We start from the raw sequence: 27,870 nt of genomic DNA on the forward strand, positions 1-27,870 counted from the left end.
TTGTCGTTACCCTGTGTCTTTCTCCTTCTTGACAGACTTTGTCCCCTGGGTTTTCGTTGGTCCCCTATTCCCAGTGAAAGTCCTGCCCAACGGTCTCGTAAAACTTTATGTTATGAGGCCTATAGAATTCCCGTAACTGTTCTATATCCTCTGTGTTGATCTGTACATGAGCCCGACCCTTAGATTTACCCAAACAACGTGGCGCCCCTCCACCACCAGGTTTTTTGAGGCAAGGAAACCCCTTAGTCTTGTTGAAGTAGAAATGTTTCTCCGTCACCAGACGTTTGAGGCCAAGGAAGTCCTGTACTCTCGCCATCTCCCCGGCTGGATCAGTGATCAGCCTTTCTCCGCTTACAAAGTGCATTTGGGATATTGGGAAATGGCTAAGCCAGGGTTGCAGATGTAAAGCATACAGTCCGATCCGGATGGCGTTCCAGGAAGTGTCCACCTCCCCACTTGTCCTATTACGGAAGGCCAGTTCGCTGAAGCTGGGGATGTCCGGTTTCTTGGAGAGAGTCTGAGTATAGTCAGAGATGGCCCGCGTCACTGGATTCCGGACTACCACAATGAGTTTGACTCTAGGGGACATGTGTGAGATCCGACGAGGGGCTTCCCGTGTCACAAAGTAGCTGGGGGTCTTCTCTACTGTAATTTGGCGGTCCACGGATCGAGGCATCAGGTTTCTGTATTTGAAGAGAAGAAAATTGAAATTTTTATAAAATCTTGACAAATGGTCTTTCTCAGATTAGAACCTTTGTAGAACAACAATAAAGGCTCGTTCACACGGGGCAAGAGGGGGCGTATTTTGGCGCTGAATCTGCGTCATAATCCGCCCCCTCACAATAGAGGTCTATGTAGACCGCTAGCTTACTTTTTTCTGTGAGCGGCATGTTGCGAGAAGGAAGCGAGCTGCCCTTCCTTTAGGCGGATTCTGCAGCTGATTCATCCCCGGCGTCTGCCTCGCAGCAGCACTCTCCAGTCTAGGCCCATTCATTTGGGCCTACTCCGGAGCGGGAAGCCGCGACTGTCAGAAGCCGCAATAGTCGTGGCAGGTGCATTTTGGCCCTAAACTGAAGTGGCTTCCCATGTAAGAATCGGGACCAAAACACACCATTCCGCGCCCCGTGTGAATGGGGCCTTAAACTCATTCTTGAGAATCTAGAGGAGACACACACACCACTATTACAATCACCAGTGTAACTAAACGCTCATGGGCCCTGATGCAAAATCTTAGCTTGGGCTTCCTATACAAAGTCTCCGTGTCCCATCCGCATATTTTTGCAACATTTACATTCCCTTTTCTTCTCGATCTAGCCCAGACCACCATGAACACTTGTTCACAACATGTCTGTACACACAAACTTCCCATCCCCTGTTGGTGCCCCCCATATAGCAAACATGCCCACTTTCATGCACCCCCCCTTCCCCCGGAGTCCCTCCTTGACTGTATGCTGCAAATCCACTGATATTTTTGCCATGAAAGGGATACATTTCTCCTCTCTGACAGTGGCAGGCTGTGTATCATAAATCTTCTCACTCCAGTGCACCAGAGGACAGAGGTAATACATTTACAATTCACAGAAAGAAGATCAAAGATGTTTAACCAGCCCTAGAGCAGTGAGGATGACGTATGGGGGCCCCTTAGCTTCCAGGTCCGGATACAGCTGTGACCTCATAGTTAGAACTCAGTACACAAATACACCTTAGTACGGATATGCTTGTGTCCTTATAGTGTCAACATCACGGCCAACGTGGCTCCGACAGTTTGGTCTCAGTTTTGGTTTTTCCAATCACATGACCAGTCTCCATCGCTGCTCATGATAGCTACACATTGCATTCACCATTGGCTGCGTGCTCACATGTATGTAGTATATTGCATGTTCAATAAATGTGCAATAAATAATGTCTAATTAATTTGATGTACAGTTTGCTACAGATTTACTTTCATAGGATTTGAATCACTAGATATCTAATGAATTTGAGGATCTTTACGGCTTCTGAATGGCCAGGGCTCGGTCCGAATCGAGCTTTGCAAAAATGGCGGAGTCGGTGGTTTGGTCTACCGATTCCACAGCCCTTAAAGGGTTCATCGGAAACTTCATCCAAAGCTCCGCAGGTGATGTTAAAGGGTCCAGATCCTTGCGCTACTCAACCTTAGGACCGGCCGGCGCTATTGTTGGCGGCGGTGACAGCTGCTCGCACCCGTGACTCGGCCTAGGCCTAATTAATCAAACCCCGCCAGTCTGCAGAATCTAAACACATGAAGCCCTCTTAGCACCCGCCGGAGCTAGAAATCATTAAAACCGACAGAGTATCCACGGTGGATGTGCGCGGGCTGCCATCTCCTCGCCCCGTCTCTGCCTTACTTAGACAGGCATTTATGTGCAGTTAATTTGTCTGAAAGTAATTAATCTGAGGTGAAATTCCAACCTAGATAAAGCAAAGCTCCATTCATTAAAACCCCTCATAATAAGCTACAGCTGCTGCAATTATTTCCTAATCAAAAGCTTGTCGGGATGAAGATTTATCCGTGTATGGCGCATCCGCACTGTGCAGTGAGAGGAGCCTGGAAATTACTGCGGCCGCTCGTGTGCAGCCATCAGATAGGGCCAGATCTGCTTTCTCTGCTTGAGCGCCACTAAAAACAGGGTTACAGCCGACCCTTCTTCAGGCTCCAATTAGGGGGTCGGCTATATAAGCCGGTGAGACCCTGACTCCTTCCCTGTGGATTACCGGCCCTCTCCTGTATATTCACTGGACTGCAATAAAACTCAAGTGATTCAAGTCAATGGAATAGAAAAAATTTCCGTGCAGGATGTTTCCTATAGATCTTGCAACTGTTCTAAGTCCTAGAGTTCGGGTCTTCTGTATACTGTTCCCCCGGATCAAGTCATTAGCGACGTCCCACTGCTGCTAGAGGACCATTGCAGCCAATCACAGGCCCCAGTAGTGAGGCCTTCACAAATAGGACATGACTGTTATGACATGAGATTTGTGATGAGGTCACTGTTCAGGCCTGTGATTGGCTGCAATGGTCCCCTTGCACAAATGGGACATCACCCGTGGGGAACCTGTATATAGAAGGGAGTAATGTTTTTTTTTCATGCTTATGTGCACTAAAACAAAACAAAAAATTAAATAAAAGGGAGTGCTTCTTTAATAAAACAATGAGACCATGCCCAATTAACACTACAGTTAGAATGTGGGTGCAAGTTCCATCCCATCAGGCCCAATGGTAATGCTTTCAGTAGTGAGAGGTGATGCTCCCGGCACTCTCGCAGTCTCTGTTCAGCCCCTTGCAAAATCATAGGTTCCCTTATAACTTAACTGTACATTTTCAACAGCAGATATGTAAGTTTGTTTCTAAACATTAACTAAGGCAGCTCTATCTCTCTCTAGCACAGCAGGAGATTCCAGCATAAACTGAGTTCCCAATGTAAAAGATGAATTATGTGTAGTTCACATTAGATATGTTTTGACATTAAATATATATTTAAAGAGAGTCTATGCATATGAACCTGCAAGGTAGAGAGGTTATGGTCACCTGAATCAAATGGTGTCTTCCCTTGTGAATTGCTGCCTCTGTCGTAGAGATACTGCTATTTTGTCAATATGTAAATAAACTCTTTGGAGCAATAAGGGCACTGTCATTGCTTCAAACAGCTAAGGAGCAAATACCTTGTTGCTCCAATGAGCTGATTTGTATATTGACAAATACGGCAATTTCTTGGCAATGGAGGCAGTGATTCACAAGACCTTAACCTATCTATCTGCTGGGCTGGGGTGATATGCTGGTTCTGGTGACAGTAACCTATCTATCTGCAGGGCTGGGGTGATATGCTGGTTCTGGTGACAGTAACCTATCTATCTGCAGGGCTGGGGTGATATGCTGGGTCTGGTGACAGTAACCTATCTATCTGCAGGGCTGGGGTGATATGCTGGGTCTGGTGACAGTAACCTATCTATCTGCAGGGCTGGGGTGATATGCTGGTTCTGGTGACAGTAACCTATCTATCTGCAGGGCTGGGGTGATATGCTGGTTCTGGTGACAGTAACCTATCTGTCTGCAGGGCTGGGGTGATATGCTGGTTCTGGTGACACTAACCTATCTATCTGCAGGGCTGGGGTGATATGCTGGTTCTGGTGACAGTAACCTATCTATCTGCAGGGCTGGGGTGATATGCTGGTTCTGGTGACAGTAACCTATCTATCTGCAGGGCTGGGGTGATATGCTGGTTCTGGTGACAGTAACCTATCTATCTGCAGGGCTGGGGTGATATGCTGGTCCTGGTGACAGTAACCTATCTATCTGCAGGACTGGGGTGATATGCTGGGTCTGGTGACAGTAACCTATCTATCTGCAGGGCTGGGGTGATATGCTGGTTCTGGTGACAGTAACCTATCTATCTGCAGGGCTGGGGTGATATGCTGGGTCTGGTGATAGTAACCTATCTATCTGCAGGGCTGGGGTGATATGCTGGTTCTGGTGACAGTAACCTATCTATCTGCAGGGCTGGGGTGATATGCTGGGTCTGGTGATAGTAACCTATCTATCTGCAGGGCTGGGGTGATATGCTGGTTCTGGTGACAGTAACCTATCTATCTGCAGGGCTGGGGTGATATACTGGTTCTGGTGACAGTAACCTATCTATCTGCAGGGCTGGGGTGATATACTGGTTCTGGTGACAGTAACCTATCTGCAGGGCTGGGGTGATATGCTGGGTCTGGTGACAGTAACCTATCTATCTGCAGGGCTGGGGTGATATGCTGGGTCTGGTGACAGTAACCTATCTATCTGCAGGGCGGGGGTTATATACTGGTTCTGGTGACAGTAACCTATCTATCTGCAGGGCTGGGGTGATATGCTGGTACTGGTGACAGTAACCTATCTATCTGCAGGGCTGGGGTGATATGCTGGTTCTAGTGACAGTAACCTATCTATCTGCAGGGCTGGAGTGATATACAGGTTCTGGTGACACTAACCTATCTGCAGGGCTGGGGTGATATGCTGGGTCTGGTGACACTAACCTATCTATCTGCAGGGCTGGGGTGATATGCTGGTTCTGGTGACAGTAACCTATCTATCTGCAGGACTGGGGTGATATGCTGGTTCTGGTGACAGTAACCTATCTATATGCAGGGCTGGGGTGATATGCTGGTTCTGGTGACAGTAACCTATCTATCTGCAGGACTGGGGTGATACGCTGGTTCTGCTGACAGACTCCCTTTATTGACAACAGATAATTTGTATCCTGGGAATTTCATGAGGTTTTCTTCTCTGTTTACATGCTACATGTTTTCTGTTAGAGGAGCGCAGTGCATTGTGGGAGCTGAGATGAGTGTTATATACTTGGAGCTAAGCTGTTAGGTCAGTTAACTGTGTGCGACAATGTAGATAAACCACAGATGTATTCCAAGTAACAACAAGCAGAATTTATGTTCTGCCTTTGCATATGAATGGAGAGTAAGCAGATTTTAGGCAATGCTTTCTGGGTAAAATATGCAAAATCTCTCCTACAGAAGAAAGGAAAACTGTCTCAACATAACATAAAAAATAGATATATCCAAATAACGTGTGTGCTAGTTGTCCTCTCTGACCTAAAGGAGTTGTTCAGTATTAGAAATTGGATCTGCTTTTTTTCAGAAACAGTGACACTCTTGGACTCAGGCTGCGTCTGGAATTGCAGTTTTTGCCTATCAAACATAACATAAATGAAGAGTACAGGTGATTGTAAGAAATTTTGTAACCTATATTATAAGAGAGAAATGCCTCTGTCTGTTTCCCTGCTCCCCCTCCTCTGCTAAAATGACTTTCACTGTGAAAATCACTGCACGATCTCAGGATGGACTGCAGGTCACATGACTCAGATGACACATCTCTATAGAAGTTTATGGAGAGGAAAGAAAGGAAAAGTGAAAGCAGGAAAGAGAGAGAGAGAGAGAGAGAAAACCCAACATTAAACTTAAACATCTTATCACAACTCTTACATCCTCACATCTGTACAGGTTGGTACTTCTCTATATATGTCCTGCATGATCCTGTGGCTGTTTCTAAGAGAGTCAGGGAGCAGATTCTCCTCTACTTCCTGTGAGCAGTTTATCCCAGCTCAGAGAGGACTGTAATTTCCAGATACAGCATGGGGAAGGGGAGGGGGGGGGGGGACACATGATCTGATATAGGGTTATTTCTCAGGAACAAAAACAATGGCCTATCCTGACCAATCAGTGGCCTCATATATGTGGACGCCTTTAATGGTCCTGGCATGTAAAGGAAAGGGGACAATGGAGTGCTGGGGTTAACGGGGAATGTCTGTTTTTCCTTTACGCCCATCTCCTGAGGTTTCTCCAAATTCTTGACAACTCCTTTAAAGAAGCTGGAGGAAGAAACGCCAAAAACATTGCACAATATTATTGCATCTGCTTCAAGCTCGTCTCATTCCTTGGAAGATCCGTATGTTTCTGTATATACATCTGATAAGGCTCTTACATAACACGGTATGGAGGAGCCTTGGGGAATAGAGGAGCCTCAGCGATGGGTCTTATAATAGTACAAACCACATTGTTACTGTAAATGAGGCAACGACTGGATGACCCAAGGGACCGTCCCCGATGCTAACAGGCCACACGTATACATTGGCTTCATCCAATCAACTCAACGCAGCCGGATATTAACTCTCTTCATATAAGAGAGGATTGAGAAAGAGAAAAGGAATGAGGAATATAAAGCAAGGACTTGGACGTTACTTGGACCTTACTAATTCCTTACCGTGGCCACAGACAGGAGATGTAACTGGTAAATAACGTTATAATCTCTCTCGGAGGTGACACCTACCTATACATTCCAGTAATTATTCCAACAGATTATATTATGTATACTGACTATCTTCTCGGAGAAGACGGCCATCACTACCACCACTGGTGGCCATCTCCATGAGATTTCGCTGTATCTTGGAATCTGTAGATAATCTAATTTCTAGGGTGGAATGTCGTTGGTAGCTTCCTGGTAGATCCCACCAAGATGGACTGGATCTGCCATTAGTATCTGTTGTGTATCACAAGACTGATCCTCTACAAAGACCAAAAGACTCATGAGAGTCCTCTTCCCGGGTCATTCGTATTGACCGGTTTGTGCCTACAGTTCCATTATTGGAACGGCAGCCTCATAGCATACAACTCAACCTCCGGCATAAATGGGTTAAGACTCTCCCGAGCATCGTCTACCAAGGTCTCTTTTGCTAAGACTCTCAGCATCTGTTCCCAACTGAACAGCATCAGAGCTTCTCCTAGCACAAGGACACACCAACAGTCTGCTGGGTAAGATGTCCATTCCTGAGGTTGGTAAAGAACAGAAGTATCTCCACTGGTGGTATATTGTCCTGGGTGGTCAAGTAATATAGTCTGCAATAACTTGTCTTCTCACCTATGCAGGTGTCTTGGTTTGGGAACAGATCACCCCAGCCCTGCAGATAGATAGGTTACTGTCACCAGAACCAGCATATCACCTCAGCCCTGCAGATAGATAGGTTACTGTCACCAGAACCAGCATATCACCCCAGCCCTGCAGATAGATAGACTACGGTCACCAGAACCAGCATATCACCCCAGCCCTGCAGATAGATAGGTTACTGTCACCAGAACCAGCATATCACCTCAGCCCTGCAGATAGATAGGTTACTGTCACCAGAACCAGCATATCACCCCAGCCCTGCAGATAGATAGACTACGGTCACCAGAACCAGCATATCACCCCAGCCCTGCAGATAGATAGGTTACTGTCGCCAGACCCAGCATATCCCCCCAGCCCTGCAGATAGATAGGTTACTGTCACCAGAACCAGCATATCACCCCAGCACTGCAGATAGATAGGTTACTGTCACCAGAACCAGCATATCACCCCAGCCCTGCAGATAGATAGACTACTGTCACCAGAACCAGCATATCACCCCAGCCCTGCAGATAGATAGGTTACTGTCACCAGAACCAGCATATCACCCCAGCACTGCAGATAGATAGGTTACTGTCGCCAGACCCAGCATATCCCCCCAGCCCTGCAGATAGATAGGTTACTGTCACCAGAACCAGCATATCACCCCAGCCCTGCAGATAGATAGGTTACTGTCACCAGAACCAGCATATCACCCCAGCCCTGCAGATAGATAGGTTACTGTCACCAGAACCAGCATATCACCCCAGCCCTGCAGATAGATAGATTACTGTCACCAGAACCAGTATATCACCCCAGCCCTGCAGATAGATAGGTTACTGTCACCAGAACCAGCATATCACCCCAGCCCTGCAGATAGATAGGTTACTGTCACCAGAACCAGCATATCACCCCAGCCCTGCAGATAGATAGGTTACTGTCACCAGAACCAGCATATCACCCCAGCCCTACAGATAGATAGGTTACTGTCACCAGAACCAGCATATCACCGCAGATAGATAGGTTACTGTCACCAGAACCAGCATATCACCCCAGTCCCGCAGATATATAGGTTACTGTCAACAGGACCAGCATATCACCCCAGCCCTGCAGATAGATAGGTTACTGTCACCAGAACCAGTATATCACCCCAGCCCAGCAGATAGATAGGTTACTGTCACCAGAACCAGCATACAAGACTCCAATCTGATGGTGTTGGGGACTTTGAGAGTCACTAAAACTTCTATATAAAGCCATAAGAACAGCAAATGGACTGTCATGAGAGAATATTACTACTCAGACCCCGCACAATTCATGTGTACGAGAAGATAATCTTTACATAACTGGAAAATTCCTTTAACAAACCGCCTGCCGAAGAAACAACGTCATTATCCTTTAGATTCCCTGACAGACCTATAAGAAAACGCCGAGGAATGAATCATCTTCGAAGGAAAGTGAAGTCCCTTGTGGACCGCTCGGGCTTTTATTTAATTATTTAGGAGCTACATCATATCTAGGATACGTGAGTGACGTGCCACGGAGACCTTGAAATTTGCAGATTACATCTTCAATAAGGCCCGTCAGCCGATGCTTACAACCATCCTCCCGGACAAAGCTTTGGCTGGCACAACAAGCGTGCAGGATTACAGAAGCAGCTCGCAGACATAACATGCATGCACACATCGGCAAGAGGCGGCAAAGGTTATCGCGCCTGCTTGTGCGGTCTCGCCTGCAAAGAGCAGCAATGTTTGTAAAAGCGTTAGGTAGATCAGTACGATGTCTTAAGGACGATGGAATAAGTGGAACGAAGTAAACTCATCTGTAGCCCAAAGCATCCAACAATGTGAATATATCAGGCTTGTCTCTGTGCTATAAATTTAGGTTAGGAGAGGCAGAAATTCATAAGAACCTGCAAACCCTTCAGATCTGGGATCATAGCCAAGTGGAGACCCTACAGGACAAGGGTCTAGTCTATGGCTCCTGGCTGACTCCATTATAATGAGATCTTGCATATTCCCTTCTGGTAGCATCAATGTTACTTTACCCATAGGGCTCCATTAAGCCACAAACCTAAGGGTTCCCCATTCGTAGCTTCAATCCCTATCAGAAGGGGGTCCTACCAGATTCATGTAGCTCAGGCTGGGCAGCAATAGGTTTCCTAGCTGTGCCTAGAGCTCATGACCCAATTTAACCCCCCACCTAGACCCCTGTATTACTGGTTAATGCCATAACTCAACACTATGTAAAGGACTGACTTGTGGGCACAGTACAGACCTGGAGGATAAAGTCAGGTCCTTTAGGCATTTGCCAACGTGTGATGGTCAAGGTGCGCTGTGTGAGCGGGGCTGTGCTGTATTTCCGGTGGCCAGGAATACGCCATGTAGTGGAAATCAGCAATGGAGGAACAACTCAACTGGTACTGTAGCCCCTTAAATCTGAGGAACAAGGGGGTCCAGCAGTCAGATCCCGATCAATCAGCAAGTGATCGCATTCCTTACCAATGTGCCATCACTTATATAGAATAGGGATCCTTACTGATCCAGAAGAAAACGGGTCCTGCCTATTCCTATTGGAAGGGAGTGATGGTTGTGCAGGTGCATCGAGTTCTGTACTTGGCTTTCCTTTGACAGTCCCATAGTCCTAAATGAAGCAGTAGATTGTCTGTGCAACTCTATTCAGAGAGGGGTGAACAGAAACAGGACAGTATTGGAGGTACCACCATCAGGGGCACTGTCACAGATCAATGGAGTTGCTGTCTAATGTTACTGCTTTCACAAGGTCTGTCCGGGGTCTCAAACCCAAGATCTCCTGTATAAGGGGCCCTGGAATCCCTGCACAGACGCCTCACTTCTCATGGTCCCAACTACCAGACACTTGTTCCCCAATTACATAGAAATGTGTGTGAAATCCCTTTAACAAAGTCTATGTCAAGTTAAAGTTTGCTACATCTGTACCCAAGTCATGAAGCCCCTTCCTATTATTAGAACTACCCAAAAAAATGAAATGACATTACAAGTAAGAACGCTTCTGGATCTACCCAAACACCAGCAAAGTGAATTTGCAAAGTTTTACTCCTTGCTAATAAGAAAAACTATTCCCATTTCCCCCTGCATTTATAATCTCCATTATGAGACACTTAATTTGTTCCAGGTCGTTAAGCACTATGGCCGTCGGTACAAGTGTGTCACCTACTGATGGCGCCAGAGTCCTGGAAGGAGCATTTGGCAGGAGTATCCTGAGCGCTGCGCAGATATTAATCACTAGCACATTAGTCAGGAAGCCTTAGGACAGCACAAATCAGCTCCAGTGCTGGCAGTGTACTCTCCCATGGCTATGCTAATATGCTGCTCTTCAGTGGCCTAAGTCAGCGTATTCCCCCGCTACGAGTAGCTTTCAAGTAGCGGGATCTTGGCTGATGCAGCTCCCTGCTGACCCATTCCGTATAGCTCCTAGGCCTGCCGAGCACCTACCTGCCACATCCAGGAGATAAATCAAAGCCAATGGTGGGAGTCAGAGAAATCCTCGCTGCTGCCAGAATCTCATCACAGGCTGCCATAGATTTTCCCATTATAACTCTGATCAGAAATATTGATCCGCTCGAAGGACAGTCTATTAATTACCGGCCGGATGGATCTGTTTCTTTACTTTTAATTTTGTTACTGATCAACCCCTGTCTTCAACTAGAGAAAAGAAAGTGCACTTGTTGGGTTTAAAGGGAGTCGGTGAGCAGAACCCAGAATAGTACCCCAACCCTGCAGATAGATAGGTTACTGTCACCAGAACCAGCATATCACCCCAGCCCTGCAGATAGATAGGTTACTGTCACCAGAACCAGCATATCACCCCAGCCCTGCAGATAGATAGGTTACTGTCACCAGAACCAGCATATCACCCAGTCCTGCAGATAGATAGGTTACTGTCACCAGAACCAGCATATCACCCCAGCCCTGCAGATAGATAGGTTACTGTCACCAGAACCAGCATATCACCCCAGCCCTGCAGATAGATAGGTTACTTGTGACGGAAAAATCTTAGTAAACTGTGCTGTGAGTCTCACTTGTTCAACTGCCACCATAACTCCTGTGGCTCATTCACACCCACCATCAAAGGAACTCCAATTTGTCAGCACTTAGGAGATTCATTGCTGGGAGTATCTTAGGGGACACTTTCACCATCAACCAAGTGTGACCCACTCAATTCTCCCTGAGGTCTGTAATAGAATTTGGCACCAAAGCCACCATGACACAAGAAGTAGTGAGTAGCTTCCATCTTGGATCTCCTCCCTGGCTTCATCTCCACCTGGCGCTGTCTACCACTTGATAAATTATATAATTTTGGATAAATACACAAGACACATGACCCCTAGGGGGAGCTAACTGTATATGAAATTATACAGATAATATTGTAGTGAGTGGGAGCGGTATGCCTCCCCCTATTGGTGGGTGTAGGTAGCACACTATTAGGAGGGGCAGTTTAGAGTCCTTTTATAGTAGTCCTGTGTCCAGTTTCTATGATACGTATATTATTTAGAGCGCTGACAATGAGCTTTTAAACCAACACAGTTCTGTTGTATTCCATTATGGGGTCCCGTTCTGTGATTGTTATGGGGCCCTTTGAACTCCAGTGATGCCCCTGGTGGTAATTAAGGGATAACCTTTCAGAACTACCCCATTATAGGAAAAAAATTGCTATGACTCGGAGACGGAGAGTTCACCTGCCATGTTATAACTCATACGAGTCCAAGTCCTCGGGTGCCCTCCCTTCCCTGTTCATTACAACCGAGCTTGGGCGGCAGCCAAGACTATGGCTTCTTGTTCTATGGAGAAATCTATACTTTTCTATATTGTTTTTATCTTGAAAGGAGTTGAAAAAGGAATGCAAGTCTTCAAACGTGGCGGCATAATAAGAATGTGGAGGAAAGCTTCAGCATAGAGGCACGTGACACTATATACTGTATAGGGGGCTGCCTCCAGATTTATCTACTAGAATCGCTAGTTTCCGGATAGGACTGATGTCCATAACAAGCCTTCGAATTGTCCTCATTGTAAGGATGGATTCACACGGCCGAGTCTTAGCTGTGAAACTTGTGTGAGAGCTGGATGTTGGTGGTGCCTTGGGACAAAAGGATCGGTATCGATATTGAAATCCAACAACGTGATCCTTGTTTTGTGCCGTCGGGGAAATGCTCAAAGGCCCCCCATTAGGCAATGAACCAGTCCACCAAAATTGTCTGGATGACGCAACAAGCGGTTCAGTGGCGTAACTACTGCCGTAGCAGCAGAGGCAGCTGCAACAGGGCCCGGGACATTAGGGGCCCAGCAACAGCCGCTACCGCTGCTATCATTATACTCAGGGGGTCTTTTCGGGGAATAATACTTTTCAGACCCCGAGTATAATGATCAGCAGCCTGGGAGAGGTAAGAAACATAAAAAACACTGTTACTTACCTCTCCACGATCCGGGCAGGCTTCGGCCTAGTCGTGTGACATCTCATGTCCCCGGCCTGCGTCCCGGGTCATGTGACGTCTGACATCATTGAAGATGGACTACTTCGGAGGCCGACAGCGTAGGAGACGAGAGATAGGTGAGTAACAGAGTTTTATAAAAATGTTTTCTCCCCCTGGGAATCCGATTATTATACTCTGGGGTCAGAAAAGATATATAGAGTATAATAATTGTTTATGGGTGTCCACAGTGGGACATAATACTGTGTGCAGGGGCCACTATGGGGCATAATACTGTGTGCAGGGGCCACTATGGGGCATACTACTGTGTGCAGGGGCCACTATGGGGCATACTACTGTGTGCAGGGGCCACTATGGGGCATACTACTGTGTGCAGGGGCCACTATGGGGCATAATACTGTGTGCAGGGGCCACTATGGGGGATAATACTGTGTGCAGGGGCCACTATGGGGGAAAATAGAGCACGCAGGAATGCGTAGGAGGGGGTCGGTCAAAGTCGTCGGTCGAGGTCGGGGGGGGGGGGGGACACACAACGCCATTCCTATTTACGCCACTGAAGCGGTTGTCCTACTATAGACATTTATCCCGTCTTCACAGGATAGGGAATAGCTGTCTGACCACTGGGACTCCAACCGATCATGAGAATAGGTGTAACTGATCCTCTGTGGATGAATAGACCCATGGCTTCTGCTGGGATGCTGAAGACATCAAAGTGCTTCCTCCACCTGAAAAAAAGATTGCAAATGCTGCCCTAGACTAGTGTATAAATACCCTGGATAAGATCGTTTGGATTATTGTCATTTCATCCATGGACAGCATGGTCGTCAATCCCCAACATCTACAGTTTTGGGCCTGTGACAGTCATCATTGATTCTGATAATATTATATTTGGGAATTATTCATAATACATAATTCATAATATTTTTCCCATAATCCCCTCCAGTGAAGCTAAAATAGCTTTTTGTAAGACTCCATACGCCTGAGAAGGTGGTCTCTCTTTAGGGAGTAACATTATTCCCAGAACCTAATACAATTCCATAATATATTAAGAATATTGGCCGAAAACGTGTCCTCAATCAAATGGTCCCCAGAAAACATCTGGCAAACCTGGTAGCAAGTGTTTAGTTTTCCTACAGCACCTCTGCAGGACAAATGAAGTATTACACAGCTCTCATTATAATCAGAGGATTGCCGGTCCTCCAGGGCAGGAGATGCTGATACATGCTGTATCCAATAGATAGAATAGGGGACCCAACTATTTACAAACCTGCCACCCCCCTCCTAGAAAACACCCGAGCTGAAATACTCATTACTATGGATATATTTGTTTTATTCGAAGTTTTTGTCTGAAGGACATTATTGCAGACATTGGACTCACTCTGAATTGATATCGCGGCGTCTCCTGCAGAGCCGTTCAGACTCGGGATTACTCGGGTAATTATTATAATTACATCATTAATTAAATAGTTTAAACAAACACGATACAAGGGGCAGAGGAGACCTGCAAAAATGAGTTTCTAATCGACAGGAATAGGATGATAGAAGCGAATGGTGAAGGGACTTAGAAGGTGACGGGACGTGAATTTTAAGTCCTCTCTGAGATGTGATCCAAACGATTGGGTTATGGAGGTTCTGTCACAAGACTACGACGTCCTACAGGGGGCGCTGACACAAAAAGTGTAGAGGAAATGGGAAAGCGAACCCCAAACTATAAAATAATTTTTCATATATGAATATTTATTAACGTTTCTGCCTGTTCGGGTCGCTGCGCCACCCTCTGCTCACATGCAGGAGGCGTGTGCAGTTTGGTTCCTTGCATTGTGTGAACACGGCTCTAGTTCTGTGATTTTATTTCTACCACACCCGTCTTCTGCCCTTGTTTGCCTCTGTTCATTAAGTGGTCAATTCTGGTCTTGCCCTGTGATTGACAGCCGCTCCACCTATTAACTCCAGGGCGCGTTCTTCCTCCCTATTTATGCTTGGCTCACATTCACATTGGTGCTTGCTATTGCTTTGTGCGTGCTGGCTTTCTCTTGCTGTTTAGTCGTGTATTCTGATTCTTGACCTCTGGCTTTCCCTATTGACTACTCTTTTGGATATCGATTTTGACACTGCATTGCTCGACTGTTACTGACCCCTGGCTAGCTGACCTCCCTTGGTTGTGGTTTGTCTTGTCTGCGTTTTGTTTTTCACGTATATAGGAAAGGCCCGTCTCCAAGTTGCCGCCTATTACATAGGATAGGACTAGGCAAGCAGGAAGGGATAGTGGGGGGCTTCAGACCAGGGCTCATTGTCTCTTGTGCCCCTTCCTCCAGGGTTCAGCAGCTACTGGGGAATTGTCGTCTTAGCAATTCCCTAACAATATTACAGATGAATATAAAAAACTTTGTAATAAAACATATTTAAGAAATCTATTTCCTTCTCTATTTATCAAGCTGATTTACTTTTTACATATTAATCTATGGAGAGGGGAAGGGGGAGGAAGCAGCTGGGAAATACACGCAAATAACTGCAGCTGCTACAATCTGCAAAAAATATGTCTCAATGAGCTCTTTTGACACTGTTATATTTTAAGAATAGAGTCTACCAGTGCAAAAATGAGACAATAAATCGGTTTACAGGTTCCTTCTCTCCCCTCCCCTCTCAATAGGTCTCTGTGTGTGAACTGGATAAACAAATTGACAACGAGATGAGGAGGAAACAAGATATATTACAAAGTTTCTTATATTCATTTATGACATATTGGTTTGTAAATGGAAGCGCAATTTAATGGGGGAATTTATGGAAAGCTGGAGTAGATGGGCAAAAATGTGGTACGTCTTTGTCACACGATTTGGACCAATGGTGCACCACTTTGTTGTTTTTGCACATATCAGCATATCAACACTGCTCTGCAGATAGATAGGTTACTGTCACCAGAACCAGCATATCACCCCAGCCCTGCAGATAGATAGGTTACTGTCACCAGAACCAGCATATCACCCCAGTCCTGCAGATAGATAGGTTACTGTCACCAGAACCAGCATATCACCCCAGCCCTGCAGATAGATAGGTTACTGTCACCAGATCCAGCATATCACCCCAGCCCTGCAGATAGATAGGTTACTGTCACCAGAACCAGCATATCACCCCAGCCCTGCAGATAGATAGATTACTGTCACCAGAACCAGCATATCACCCCAGCCCTGCAGATAGATAGGTTACTGTCACCAGAACCAGCATATCACCCCAGCCCTGCAGATAGATAGGTTACTGTCACCAGAACCAGCATATCACCCCAGCCCTGCAGATAGATAGGTTACTGTCACCAGACCCAGCATATCACCCCAGCCCTGCAGATAGATAGGTTACTGTCACCAGACCCAGCATATCACCCCAGTCCTGCAGATAGATAGGTTAGTGTCACCAGAACCAGCATATCACCCCAGCCCTGCAGATAGATAGGTTACTGTCACCAGACCCAGCATATCACCCCAGCCCTGCAGATAGATAGGTTACTGTCACCAGACCCAGCATATCACCCCAGCCCTGCAGATAGATAGGTTACTGTCACCAGAACCAGCATATTACCCCAGCCCTGCAGATAGATAGGTTACTGTCACCGGCCCAGCATATCACCCCAGTCCTGCAGATAGATAGGTTAGTGTCACCAGAACCAGCATATCACCCCAGCCCTGCAGATAGATAGGTTACTGTCACCAGACCCAGCATATCACCCCAGTCCTGCAGATAGATAGGTTACTGACACCAGAACCAGCATATCACCCCAGCCCTGCAGATAGATAGGTTACTGTCACCAGAACCAGCATATCACCCCAGCCCTGCAGATAGATAGGTTACTGTCACCAGACCCAGCATATCACACCAGCCATGCAGATAGATAGGTTACTGTCACCTCACTCAGTGTTCTTCCCTTGTGAATCGGTGTCTCCTTTGCCGGGATATCACTGTTCCTGTCAGTGTTAAGTGAGATCTTTGAAGCAATGAGGACAGTAATATCTCGGCAGCAGAGTCAGTGATTCACAAGAGAAAAACACCATTTGATTCAGGTAGCCCTAACCTATCTATCTGCAGATGGCTGGTTGATATCCTCGGTTGTACAGACAGACTCCCTTTAACCTGGGTGAATGGGGGTGCAAATGACTGATGGTGAATTTTTGCATGTGTCCTGGTGCAAATAACTAATCCAAAGCAGTAAATGAGTGATCCATCCCTCCGCTGTGTGCCAAGCCTAAGCAGCCACTACAGGAACGCCATGGACCAGTCTGTCAATGCACCGACATGATATACTTCCATGTGGTGCCATAATTACTCGGGACTGTCAGACTATTAATGGCTCAGATCCAGTGGACTGTGAAGTGTGTGCTGTAATAATCCGACTCCTAGACATAAATCTCATGGGCGCTGCTTCCTATCGGCCTGTGATTGCGGTCATTAAAGAGTTATTCCACACATGACCACGCACATGCAACCGTCTCTCCATCAAATACAACTGAAATCGATCCAACTGAGACCTATGTATGTGTTGTCTATGGGGTTAGATAACGCTCATTCACTTTAAAGACAACCTGTCGCCTCTTCCGATGACTCTTTTAGTAAATGCTTGTATTCCCCATGTAATAACAATTCTGTTCTCATGATTCCGCTTTGTGCTTTTCCTCTGTTATTGCTCCTGGAAATGAATGAATAGATTGACAACTGGGTGCTACCACTTTCTTCTCCATGGGGTGTGTCCCTGCACAATCTGGTTTGGATAGGACAGTGTCAGAATGTGCAGGGACACAACAGCAACTGGTAACACCCAATTGTCGATTCGGAATAACAGAGGAATTACGCAATGCAGTGTTCAGAGAAAATGATGTTCACGCTGGGATAGCTGGCAGGACCCTTCACCACCTCCACGTATCCTTCTAATATTTGCTTATCCAGTGATTCCTGCACTGTTGGAATTTTTTCTCTAGCCCCCACCATTCCTGAGTAATCAGTGTTGTTAGTTACAGCACATAATATGTTCTCTATGTCGACCAAGGACCGCCCAACTGACAGTAGAGAGCCTAATTTGCATATTGGCTGCTGAGAATAACAGCACTGATAACTCAGGAATGCTGGGGGCTAGAGAAAAAATTCCAACTACGCCGGAATCAGTGGAGGGGCGCCTAGTAAAGTGTGTAGAGGTGGTGAAAGGAGAGGGGTTTTTTTTTGGAAAAAGCAGCACTCTCCATCAGCTGTGCATAGTATCACAGATCAGCCACATTCAAGTGCATGGGGATGAGTTGCCCTTTATGAAGACGCTTTCTCTATTTCCTAACTCCTTTAATGGACAGGTAGATATGGTGAAAATGCCCCCTTCCCCTAAAAAAATGTCCCATCATCTGACCTTTTAATGATGTAATCAGACCCACCGTCATGACATCACAACAGGCAGCCAAACGTTTAGAAAGATCTATGGTGGACTCTATACCGACCATATCGAGTTGGTTAGCGTTGGTTGGGACCATCCATTCTGGCTATAGTTACTTAGGGTATTCTTGTTAGGGTGAGGGGACCTGGTTGTCCTCTTCATCCCCAGCTAGGGAGGAGTAAAGTGGAGGGTCTGGTTAGGCTGACAAGAGAGACGTCATAGTACAGCCAGGAGATGGGCTGACACCCTGCCCAATATTTTGGGTGGACTTCATAGCTATCTATGGTTGGACATCCTTTTCGGAATCTGCATCCCATAGCTAGAGCATTGAGGGTGCTTTTTGGCGTTTTCATGAGATTAGACCACACTTTTTGGAGAAGAGGGAGACTTGTGGTTCCTAAGAGCCGTGCCTTCATGTATCAGGAGATTTGCTACTACGTTGCCCGACTTATTGCAAGTAACCTGAGTTGTTACACCAGTTGTTATTCCAGTCCACCTGGTCTCGAGTCCTCACCATCAAGGACATTCCAACCACCATCAGGCTCAGGAAAGCACTGGATACGACTCTGACTACGTCCCACACTGCAGGCCCCCTTGCCTAGAGAGTTGGTTGACCCAACTACAGCCACAGTGAGCCCAACGATGACCAACCCCCTTCCCTGCATTTCTCCTCGGGGGGCCACTACTAGACAACGTTCTCTATTACTTCACTGGTTTGTGGAACGATTCTTGGTTTGGGAGACATTCTGGACCTAACAGACCCCATTGAAAGTATACACCGCAATACCAGGCACAACCTGTGCGATTTTAGTGGCGCTGTTTATTTGCATAAACAGTCCAATTATTCTAATCCTGGACAATCCCTTTAACAACATTCACTAAAGAATAGATTATCCCGGTAATTATCGGTAAGAATGAATGCAAGACACAGGAAAGTTAAGATTTCTCTCCAGAAGTAGGTGAATTCTCGCCGGTTCCATCATGAATAGTAATGGAGGCGAAGCTGGAACACAGATTACTCCACTTTTCCACTTGAATTATCTTCTCCAGCATCTGCGTCTACATGATAAATATGGCCATCGGCAGAGTCTGCGTCCCTCTCGTACATTGTACCGCTGTCTCATGCTGTTGCTGAAGGGAAGTTTTCCAGAAGAATGAATCTTTGTTGTACAAGATATCAGCCATTACTGGGAAGCAGCGAAGACGGTCGACTCACAAGGGATCACACACAAGCCTGGTTTCTATGCAGATATTAGGAGGAGTCCACGTTCGGGGAACTTTTTCTGCTGTGAATTTCATCTTATGCAAGCTCAATCCCATATATTATATTGTAGGCTATAGTGATAACTGTCCTGGATTCAGGGGGACAGTCCCCGATTTCGGGTGCTGTCCAGTGGTTCCCGACTTCAACTCTATCTGTTTCCTCAGGCTGCAGATAGAGTTAAATATGTTGGTGAATCAAGGCGACATCGGCTCGCTGCTCCATCATCACTGCCCATTTTTGACGGCATCTTGGACGCAGAAAGGTGCGATGTAATGACATCATTATGTTGTGTTACTGCACTGGGGGACATTATACTGTGTGGGGCACATTATATTCTGCGGCACAATATGGGGGCATTATGCTGCATGAAGTCACTAAGGGATCATTATACTGTGTGAGGCACTATGGGAATCATTATACTGTGTGGGGCTCTATGGGGATCATTATACTGTGTGGGGCACTATGGGGATCATTATACTGTGTGGGGCACTATGGGGATCATTATACTGTGTGGGGCACTATGAGGATCATTATACTGTATGGGGCACTAAGGGATCATTATACTGTGTGGGGCACTATGGGGATCATTATACTGTGTGGGGCACTATGAGGATCATTATACTGTATGGGGCACTAAGGGATCATTATACTGTATGGGGCACTAAGGGATCATTATACTGTGTGGGGCACTATGGGAATCATTATACTGTGTGGGGCACTATGGGGATCATTATACTGTATGGGGCACTATGGGGATGATTATACTGTGTGGGGCTCTATGGGGATCATTATACTGTGTGGGGCTCTATGGGGATCATTATACTGTGTGGTGTACTATGGGGATCATTATACTGTGTGGGGCTCTATGGGGATCATTATACTGTGTGGGGCTCTATGGATATCATTATACTGTATGGGGCACTATGGGGATCATTATACTGTGTGGGGCACTAGGGGGATCATTATACTGTGTGGGGCACTAGGGGATCATTATACTGTGTGGGGCACTATGGGGATCATTATACTGTGTGGGGCACTAGGGGATCATTATACTGTATGGGGCACTATGGGGATCATTATACTGTGTGGGGCACTATGGGGATCATTATACTGTGTGGGGCACTATGGGGATCATTATACTGTGTGGGGCACTATGGGGATCATTATACTGTGTGGGGCACTATGGGGATCATTATACTGTGTGGGGCACTATGGGGATCATTATACTGTGTGGGGCACTAAGGGGATCATTATACTGTGTGGGGCACTATGGGGATCATTATACTGTGTGGGGCACTATGGATATCATTATACTGTGTGGGGCACTAGGGGGATCATTATACTGTGTGGGGCACTAAGGGGATCATTATACTGTGTGGGGCTCTATGGGGATCATTATACTGTGTGGTGTACTATGGGGATCATTATACTGTGTGGGGCACTAGGGGGATCATTATACTGTGTGGGGCACTAGGGGGATCATTATACTGTGTGGGGCACTAGGGGATCATTTTACTGTGTGGGGCACTATGGGGATCATTATACTGTGTGGGGCACTATGGGGATCATTATACTGTGTGGTGTACTATGGGGATCATTATACTGTGTGGGGCACTATGGGGATCATTATACTGTGTGGGGCACTATGGGGATCATTATACTGTGTGGTGTACTATGGGGATCATTATACTGTGTGGGGCTCTATGGGGATCATTATACTGTGTGGGGCTCTATGGATATCATTATACTGTATGGGGCACTATGGGGATCATTATACTGTGTGGGGCACTAGGGGGATCATTATACTGTGTGGGGCACTAGGGGATCATTATACTGTGTGGGGCACTATGGGGATCATTATACTGTGTGGGGCACTAGGGGATCATTATACTGTATGGGGCACTATGGGGATCATTATACTGTGTGGGGCACTATGGGGATCATTATACTGTGTGGGGCACTATGGGGATCATTATACTGTGTGGGGCACTATGGGGATCATTATACTGTGTGGGGCACTATGGGGATCATTATACTGTGTGGGGCACTAAGGGGATCATTATACTGTGTGGGGCACTATGGGGATCATTATACTGTGTGGGGCACTATGGATATCATTATACTGTGTGGGGCACTAGGGGGATCATTATACTGTGTGGGGCACTAAGGGGATCATTATACTGTGTGGGGCTCTATGGGGATCATTATACTGTGTGGTGTACTATGGGGATCATTATACTGTGTGGGGCACTAGGGGGATCATTATACTGTGTGGGGCACTAGGGGGATCATTATACTGTGTGGGGCACTAGGGGATCATTTTACTGTGTGGGGCACTATGGGGATCATTATACTGTGTGGGGCACTATGGGGATCATTATACTGTGTGGTGTACTATGGGGATCATTATACTGTGTGGGGCACTAGGGGGATCATTATACTGTGTGGGGCACTAGGGGGATCATTATACTGTGTGGGGCACTAGGGGATCATTTTACTGTGTGGGGCACTATGGGGATCATTATACTGTGTGGGGCACTAGGGGATCATTATACTGTATGGGGCACTATGGGGATCATTATACTGTGTGGGGCACTATGGGGATCATTATACTGTGTGGGGCACTATGGGGATCATTATACTGTGTGGGGCACTATGGGGATCATTATACTGTGTGGGGCACTATGGGGATCATTATACTGTGTGGGGCACTATGGGGATCATTATACTGTGTGGGGCACTATGGGGATCATTATACTGTGTGGGGCACTAAGGGGATCATTATACTGTGTGGGGCACTATGGGGATCATTATACTGTGTGGGGCACTATGGATATCATTATACTGTGTGGGGCACTAGGGGGATCATTATACTGTGTGGGGCACTAAGGGGATCATTATACTGTGTGGGGCTCTATGGGGATCATTATACTGTGTGGTGTACTATGGGGATCATTATACTGTGTGGGGCACTAGGGGGATCATTATACTGTGTGGGGCACTAGGGGGATCATTATACTGTGTGGGGCACTAGGGGATCATTTTACTGTGTGGGGCACTATGGGGATCATTATACTGTGTGGGGCACTATGGGGATCATTATACTGTGTGGTGTACTATGGGGATCATTATACTGTGTGGGGCACTAGGGGGATCATTATACTGTGTGGGGCACTAGGGGGATCATTATACTGTGTGGGGCACTAGGGGATCATTTTACTGTGTGGGGCACTATGGGGATCATTATACTGTGTGGGGCACTATGGGGATCATTATACTGTGTGGGGCACTATGGGGATCATTATACTGTGTGGGGCACTATGGGGATCATTATACTGTGTGGGGCACTATGGGGATCATTATACTGTGTGGGACACTATGGGAATCATTATACTGTGTGGGGCACTATGGGGATCATTATACTGTGTGGGGCACTATGGGGATCATTATACTGTGTGGGGCACTATGGGGATCATTATACTGTGTGGGGCACTATGGGAATCATTATACTGTGTGGGGCACTATGGGGATCATTATACTGTGTGGGGCACTATGGATATCATTATACTGTGTGGGGCACTATGGGGATCATTATACTGTGTGGGGCACTATGGGGATCATTATACTGTGTGGGGCACTATGGGGATCATTATACTGTGTGGGGCTCTATGGGGATCATTATACTATATGGGGCACTATGGGGATCATTATACTGTGTGGGGCACTAAGGGATCATTATACTGTGTGGGGCTCTATGGGGATCATTATACTGTGTGGGGGCACTATGGGGATCATTATACTGTGTGAGGCACTATGGGGATCATTATACTGTGTGGGGCACTATGGGGATCATTATAGTGTGTGGGGGCACTATGGGGATCATTATACTGTGTGAGGCACTATGGGGATCATTATACTGTGTGGGGCACTATGGGGATCATTATAGTGTGTGGGGGCACTATGGGGATCATTATACTGTGTGAGGCACTATGGGGATCATTATACTGTGTGGGGCACTATGGGGATCATTATACTGTGTGGGGCACTATGGGGATGCCACAATGATAAGATGATCACAGTTGTGAGATCCCCAGAGATCACTGTAATCTGTGGAGGAATCTAGCATCAAGTGTTCAAACTCCCTGCGGCACCACCACAGGACAAATGATGCATTACACTAATCCATAGGCTGTCTGTATAATGCATAGACATGCTGGGACCTCCGGCGGTGTGAGACCATCTTACTAGTACCTAAAGTGAAGCCCCTCCCCATTATTACACAATTCCTCAGTGGCTTGTTATTCCCAAGAACCCGCGTTAAAGTGAACCCAACTGAAAAACTCACACAAAGACCCAACCGTCCCCCCAAACAGATGTGTACGTAATCTTAAAGGGGGTTTCCTGGACTATAACACTTGTAACTTATAGTTAGGATAGACCATGAATATTAGATCGGTTAGGGGTCCTAGCACCCCAGGAATTAGCTTCTGGTTATGACATCATGTTTACTAGTCACATGATCTTTACACAGATCAGTCCCATTCAAATACATGGGACTGAGATGAAATACACAGACACTACACAATATATGACGCACTCACTCGTATGCTACAGACTGTGCAAATAGCTGATCTGTGGCGGTGTCGGACCCGCCAATCTGATATTAATGACCTATCCTAAATGACAGATTATCAATATCTCAGTGTAGGAACGGATTTCTTATGTAAATAATAAGTGATCTTGGGGACTCCTTTGTAGAGACCTCCTTGGGAGAAGCAGTGAGATGATAGAACGTGGACTTATCTTCAGGGACCATTGCAGTATTATCTATCCCTATATTATCTATCCCTCTCACCCGTCTGTTTAGCCATCTTTCTAGCTCACCATACTTGCCAATGTTTGAAGAGATACATCAGGGAAATCTGAAAATGGGAATGAAAAATTCCTTCTCCTTTGCTCTGACACCAGTAAATGTAAATCTCACATCAGGTGACCAATCTATACAGACCCAGGACCACACAGCCATTATATACACCCCCATATATACAGACCGAAAACCAAACACCCCGTCATAGACCCCCAAACCAGAATGCGCCAACTATCGATCAATCTGTCTATTGTCTGACTATCTATCTATCTATCTATCTATCTATCATCTATTTTTTGTCAGTTACTTTTTGGGTAATTAATTGTAATAAAATGCTCAGATTTAAAGAGACAGAACAAATTTTTGCTGTTCTTATATCAGACAGGTGTGGAGAAGGTTACAATGGGAATTAAATCTTTCTCATATATTTATCTATCTCCTATCTATCTATCTATCTATCTATCTTATATGAGAAAGATAGGGAAATAACATATGAGGTAGCTATGAAAGAGAGAAGGAAGATTCCTATCTATGTATCTGTTCTTTCTCATATTCATCTGTTCTATAATATCGATCTCCCTTCTCTCTCTCTCACACCTATCTATCTATCTATCTATCTATCTATCTATCTCCTATCTATCTATCTATCTATCTCCTATCTATCTATCTATCTATCTATCTATCTATCTATCTATCTATCTCCTATCTATCTATCTATCTATCTATCTATCTATCTATCTATCATCTATCTATCATCTATCTATCATCTATCTATCTATCTATCATGTTTATCTATCATCTATCAAACTGATATCTCTCTCCTCTTTCATATCAAATACTCATCTATAGTATATCTATCTATCTATCTATCTATCTATCTATCTATCTATCTATCTATCTATCCATCTATCCTAATAACCCTCTCTTCTCTCTCTTCCACATCTATCTATAGTATCTACCTGTCTTCTTTCTCCTCTTCCATCTATCTATCTATCTATCTATCTATCTATCTATCTATCTATCTATCTATCCTGCCTATCCTCTTCATAGGTCATATAACATTGTGGTGAAAGTCTCTCTCTCTATATACAGTACATCACAGTAATATAATAATTCCCATACTATATTCTTGTCATTTTCTGGACTAGCCGACACCATGAAACTTTTCTACAGAACTCTCTCTGCACTTTTCCCTTTTTCATATCTTTCCACGCTCTTCCTCCATTCTATTTCGCCCCTTTACGTATAGGCGCCTTCGTGTTTATTTTCCGCGTCCTCTCAGCGGCGCATCCAGACCGCACTATGTTAAGAGTTAGGAAACTATTGCCAAATCCCATAAACCCCTCACCATAATGTGCCTGACGCATATCATAAAGATGAAGTCAATGGTGTACGGATGACTGACTGATAAACAGGGATATGGCAGGCGCTGCGAGGTAACTCCAGGGCACTGAAAGGGTTAATGCGCCGCTGCAGACGGGGGTCATTATTAACTGTATGGTCGCTTCAGTCTTAGGATAAATTTGTGCCCCCCCCCCTCCCCCATCAGGGATCATACTGTGCGTAGTGTCTCAATATTTTCCCTTTACACTGATTTCATTATATAAGACGTTGGGTGGTTCTCCGTATCCGTAAGGAGGACCTCAAGTGATCCCGGCTGCTCCTTGGCCAGACTTGGTGCCGAGATACACCACCAGTCTGCTGGAATTTTTGGGGTGAAGCCACTGCAGGGACTCTCTCCAGTGAATATTATACAATATTGGAAGCCATCTGTCATGGTCACCTTGCTGGCAGTATTTGTGCAGTCCTTGCATTGCTTCTAGGGAACCGCGCTCAATCATTCCTAATGACTCCTGCTTGAGATGTAAGTTGAAGGAATTAGAAATCTGGCGACTCCTAAAATGTCGCAAATGGCAACACTATATCCCCATGTGACACCACAGATACATGTCTTAGAGAGACGCGGTTAACTTGATCGGTGCCGGACTGAGACCACTTAAAGGGGAAGTCCAGTGTAGGAAAATAAATTTTAAAAAATTGCTTCCTTTTAGAGAGTCAATATTACGGATGAAGGTCTCAGGTTTTGCTATGGGAACGTATAGTCATATAGACGGTGCGCTCTGATTGGTTCAGATTGCAAAAAATTGAATACATTGTTATTAAATTTGATGTCATTTTTCCTTTAAGAAATGATGACATTGATACAGTATCGGGTTAACGGAGGAGAATCCTAAAAATGGATACGATAGAGGTGATGGCAGGTAAGGGGGTAGTCACACATGCAGGTTTTTGATGCCAAAACTGGAAAAGGATTCAGAAAAGAGAAGTCGCATCTCTATCCTTTCTCCTGTTTCCCACCTGATTTTGGATTCAGGTAGTGGCTATAGTCACACATGCAGGTTTTGATCAGGATTTGGTTCAGGTTTTGAAGCCCGAAGCAGAAAAGGATTCAGAAAAAAGAAGACCCAGCGCCCGTCCATTCTACTTTCTCCTGATATTGGCATCAAAAAACCTGTACGTGTGAATAAACCCTTGTCTAGGTGTCTACACGACTTGTCAGTTTAGTTGTTGCAATAAATTGCTCAGATTTAAAGAGACAGGACAATATCATACAAGATCAGACGACTGTCCTCGTATCGGGGGCACAAACGGACTATAATAAATGGAATGGCTATAAAACTTTTTGGGAGGATCGGGAGTGATCACCCCCCCAGATTCCTGGGCTTTATGTACAAAACGTCCACTTACCTGTACCAGTCTAACCCCCTCTCATAGTTCCTGTCAAAGAAGTGGGGTTCGGTGCCCATGGCTCTGACTTCTGGGTGCACCCTAATAAATTCCAGGACCGCTCTGGTGCCCCCTTTCTTGACCCCCACGATGATCGCCTGGGGCAACCTCTTGTGCCCATATCTGAGGGCAGCAGTGCTATTTCCAGTGGGGGGCACCTGGTGCTCAGTGGGTTTGGCAGGGGTCCCCACTATTTCAGGGGGTTCAGTTTGGTTCTTGCTACTCCAGTCGGTGTAAGAGGACAGGTCCGTGTTGGAGAAGGTGAGTGCAGCTCCGGAGTGGGGGCACAGCAGGACCTTCTGCAGTAGTTTCTTGCCCCCCACCACTGGGGGGCAGCTGAGGTGCTGGTACCCCTGGCTGTGCATGTTGGGGTGCCCTCCGCGGAGGATGAGGTTGTAGCAGAGCAGGGTGCAGGACAGGCACAGGGTGCAGAGGAAGAAATACCTGCGGGCATTGCGAGGGCTCAGTCTGGGTGCCATGACTCCATGCACAGGGGCCACATTGTGGCCCCCCGGGCTCCTGCATGTGTGACAGTCCCGGTAAAGCTGCACACAGATCCCGGGCACTGCTGGCTGGCACACACCCCCTGTCTGAGATCAGCTGGGGGAGGGGGGAGGGCTCTCAGGATCCCCCACCCTTCTGCCTTAACCCACCCGGTGCTAAA

The 27,870-nt window shown here is 46.1% G+C and overlaps 1 protein-coding gene across 1 annotated transcript; it reads right to left on the reverse strand.

The window, feature by feature from the left end:
• On the reverse strand, window positions 1-27,760 carry LOC142216172 (heparan sulfate glucosamine 3-O-sulfotransferase 2-like). Its single transcript, XM_075283781.1, has 2 exons — window positions 27,168-27,760; window positions 1-683 (listed from the first exon to the last, which is right to left on the reverse strand). Exons 1-2 carry the CDS (start codon window positions 27,683-27,685, stop codon window positions 65-67), a joined length of 1,137 nt encoding a protein of 378 aa, XP_075139882.1. The 5' UTR covers window positions 27,686-27,760; the 3' UTR covers window positions 1-64.
• Window positions 27,761-27,870: the final 110 nt, after the last annotated feature.

Source organism: Leptodactylus fuscus, chromosome 8 (assembly GCF_031893055.1).
Source record: "Leptodactylus fuscus isolate aLepFus1 chromosome 8, aLepFus1.hap2, whole genome shotgun sequence".
Classification (NCBI taxonomy): domain Eukaryota; kingdom Metazoa; phylum Chordata; class Amphibia; order Anura; family Leptodactylidae; genus Leptodactylus; species Leptodactylus fuscus.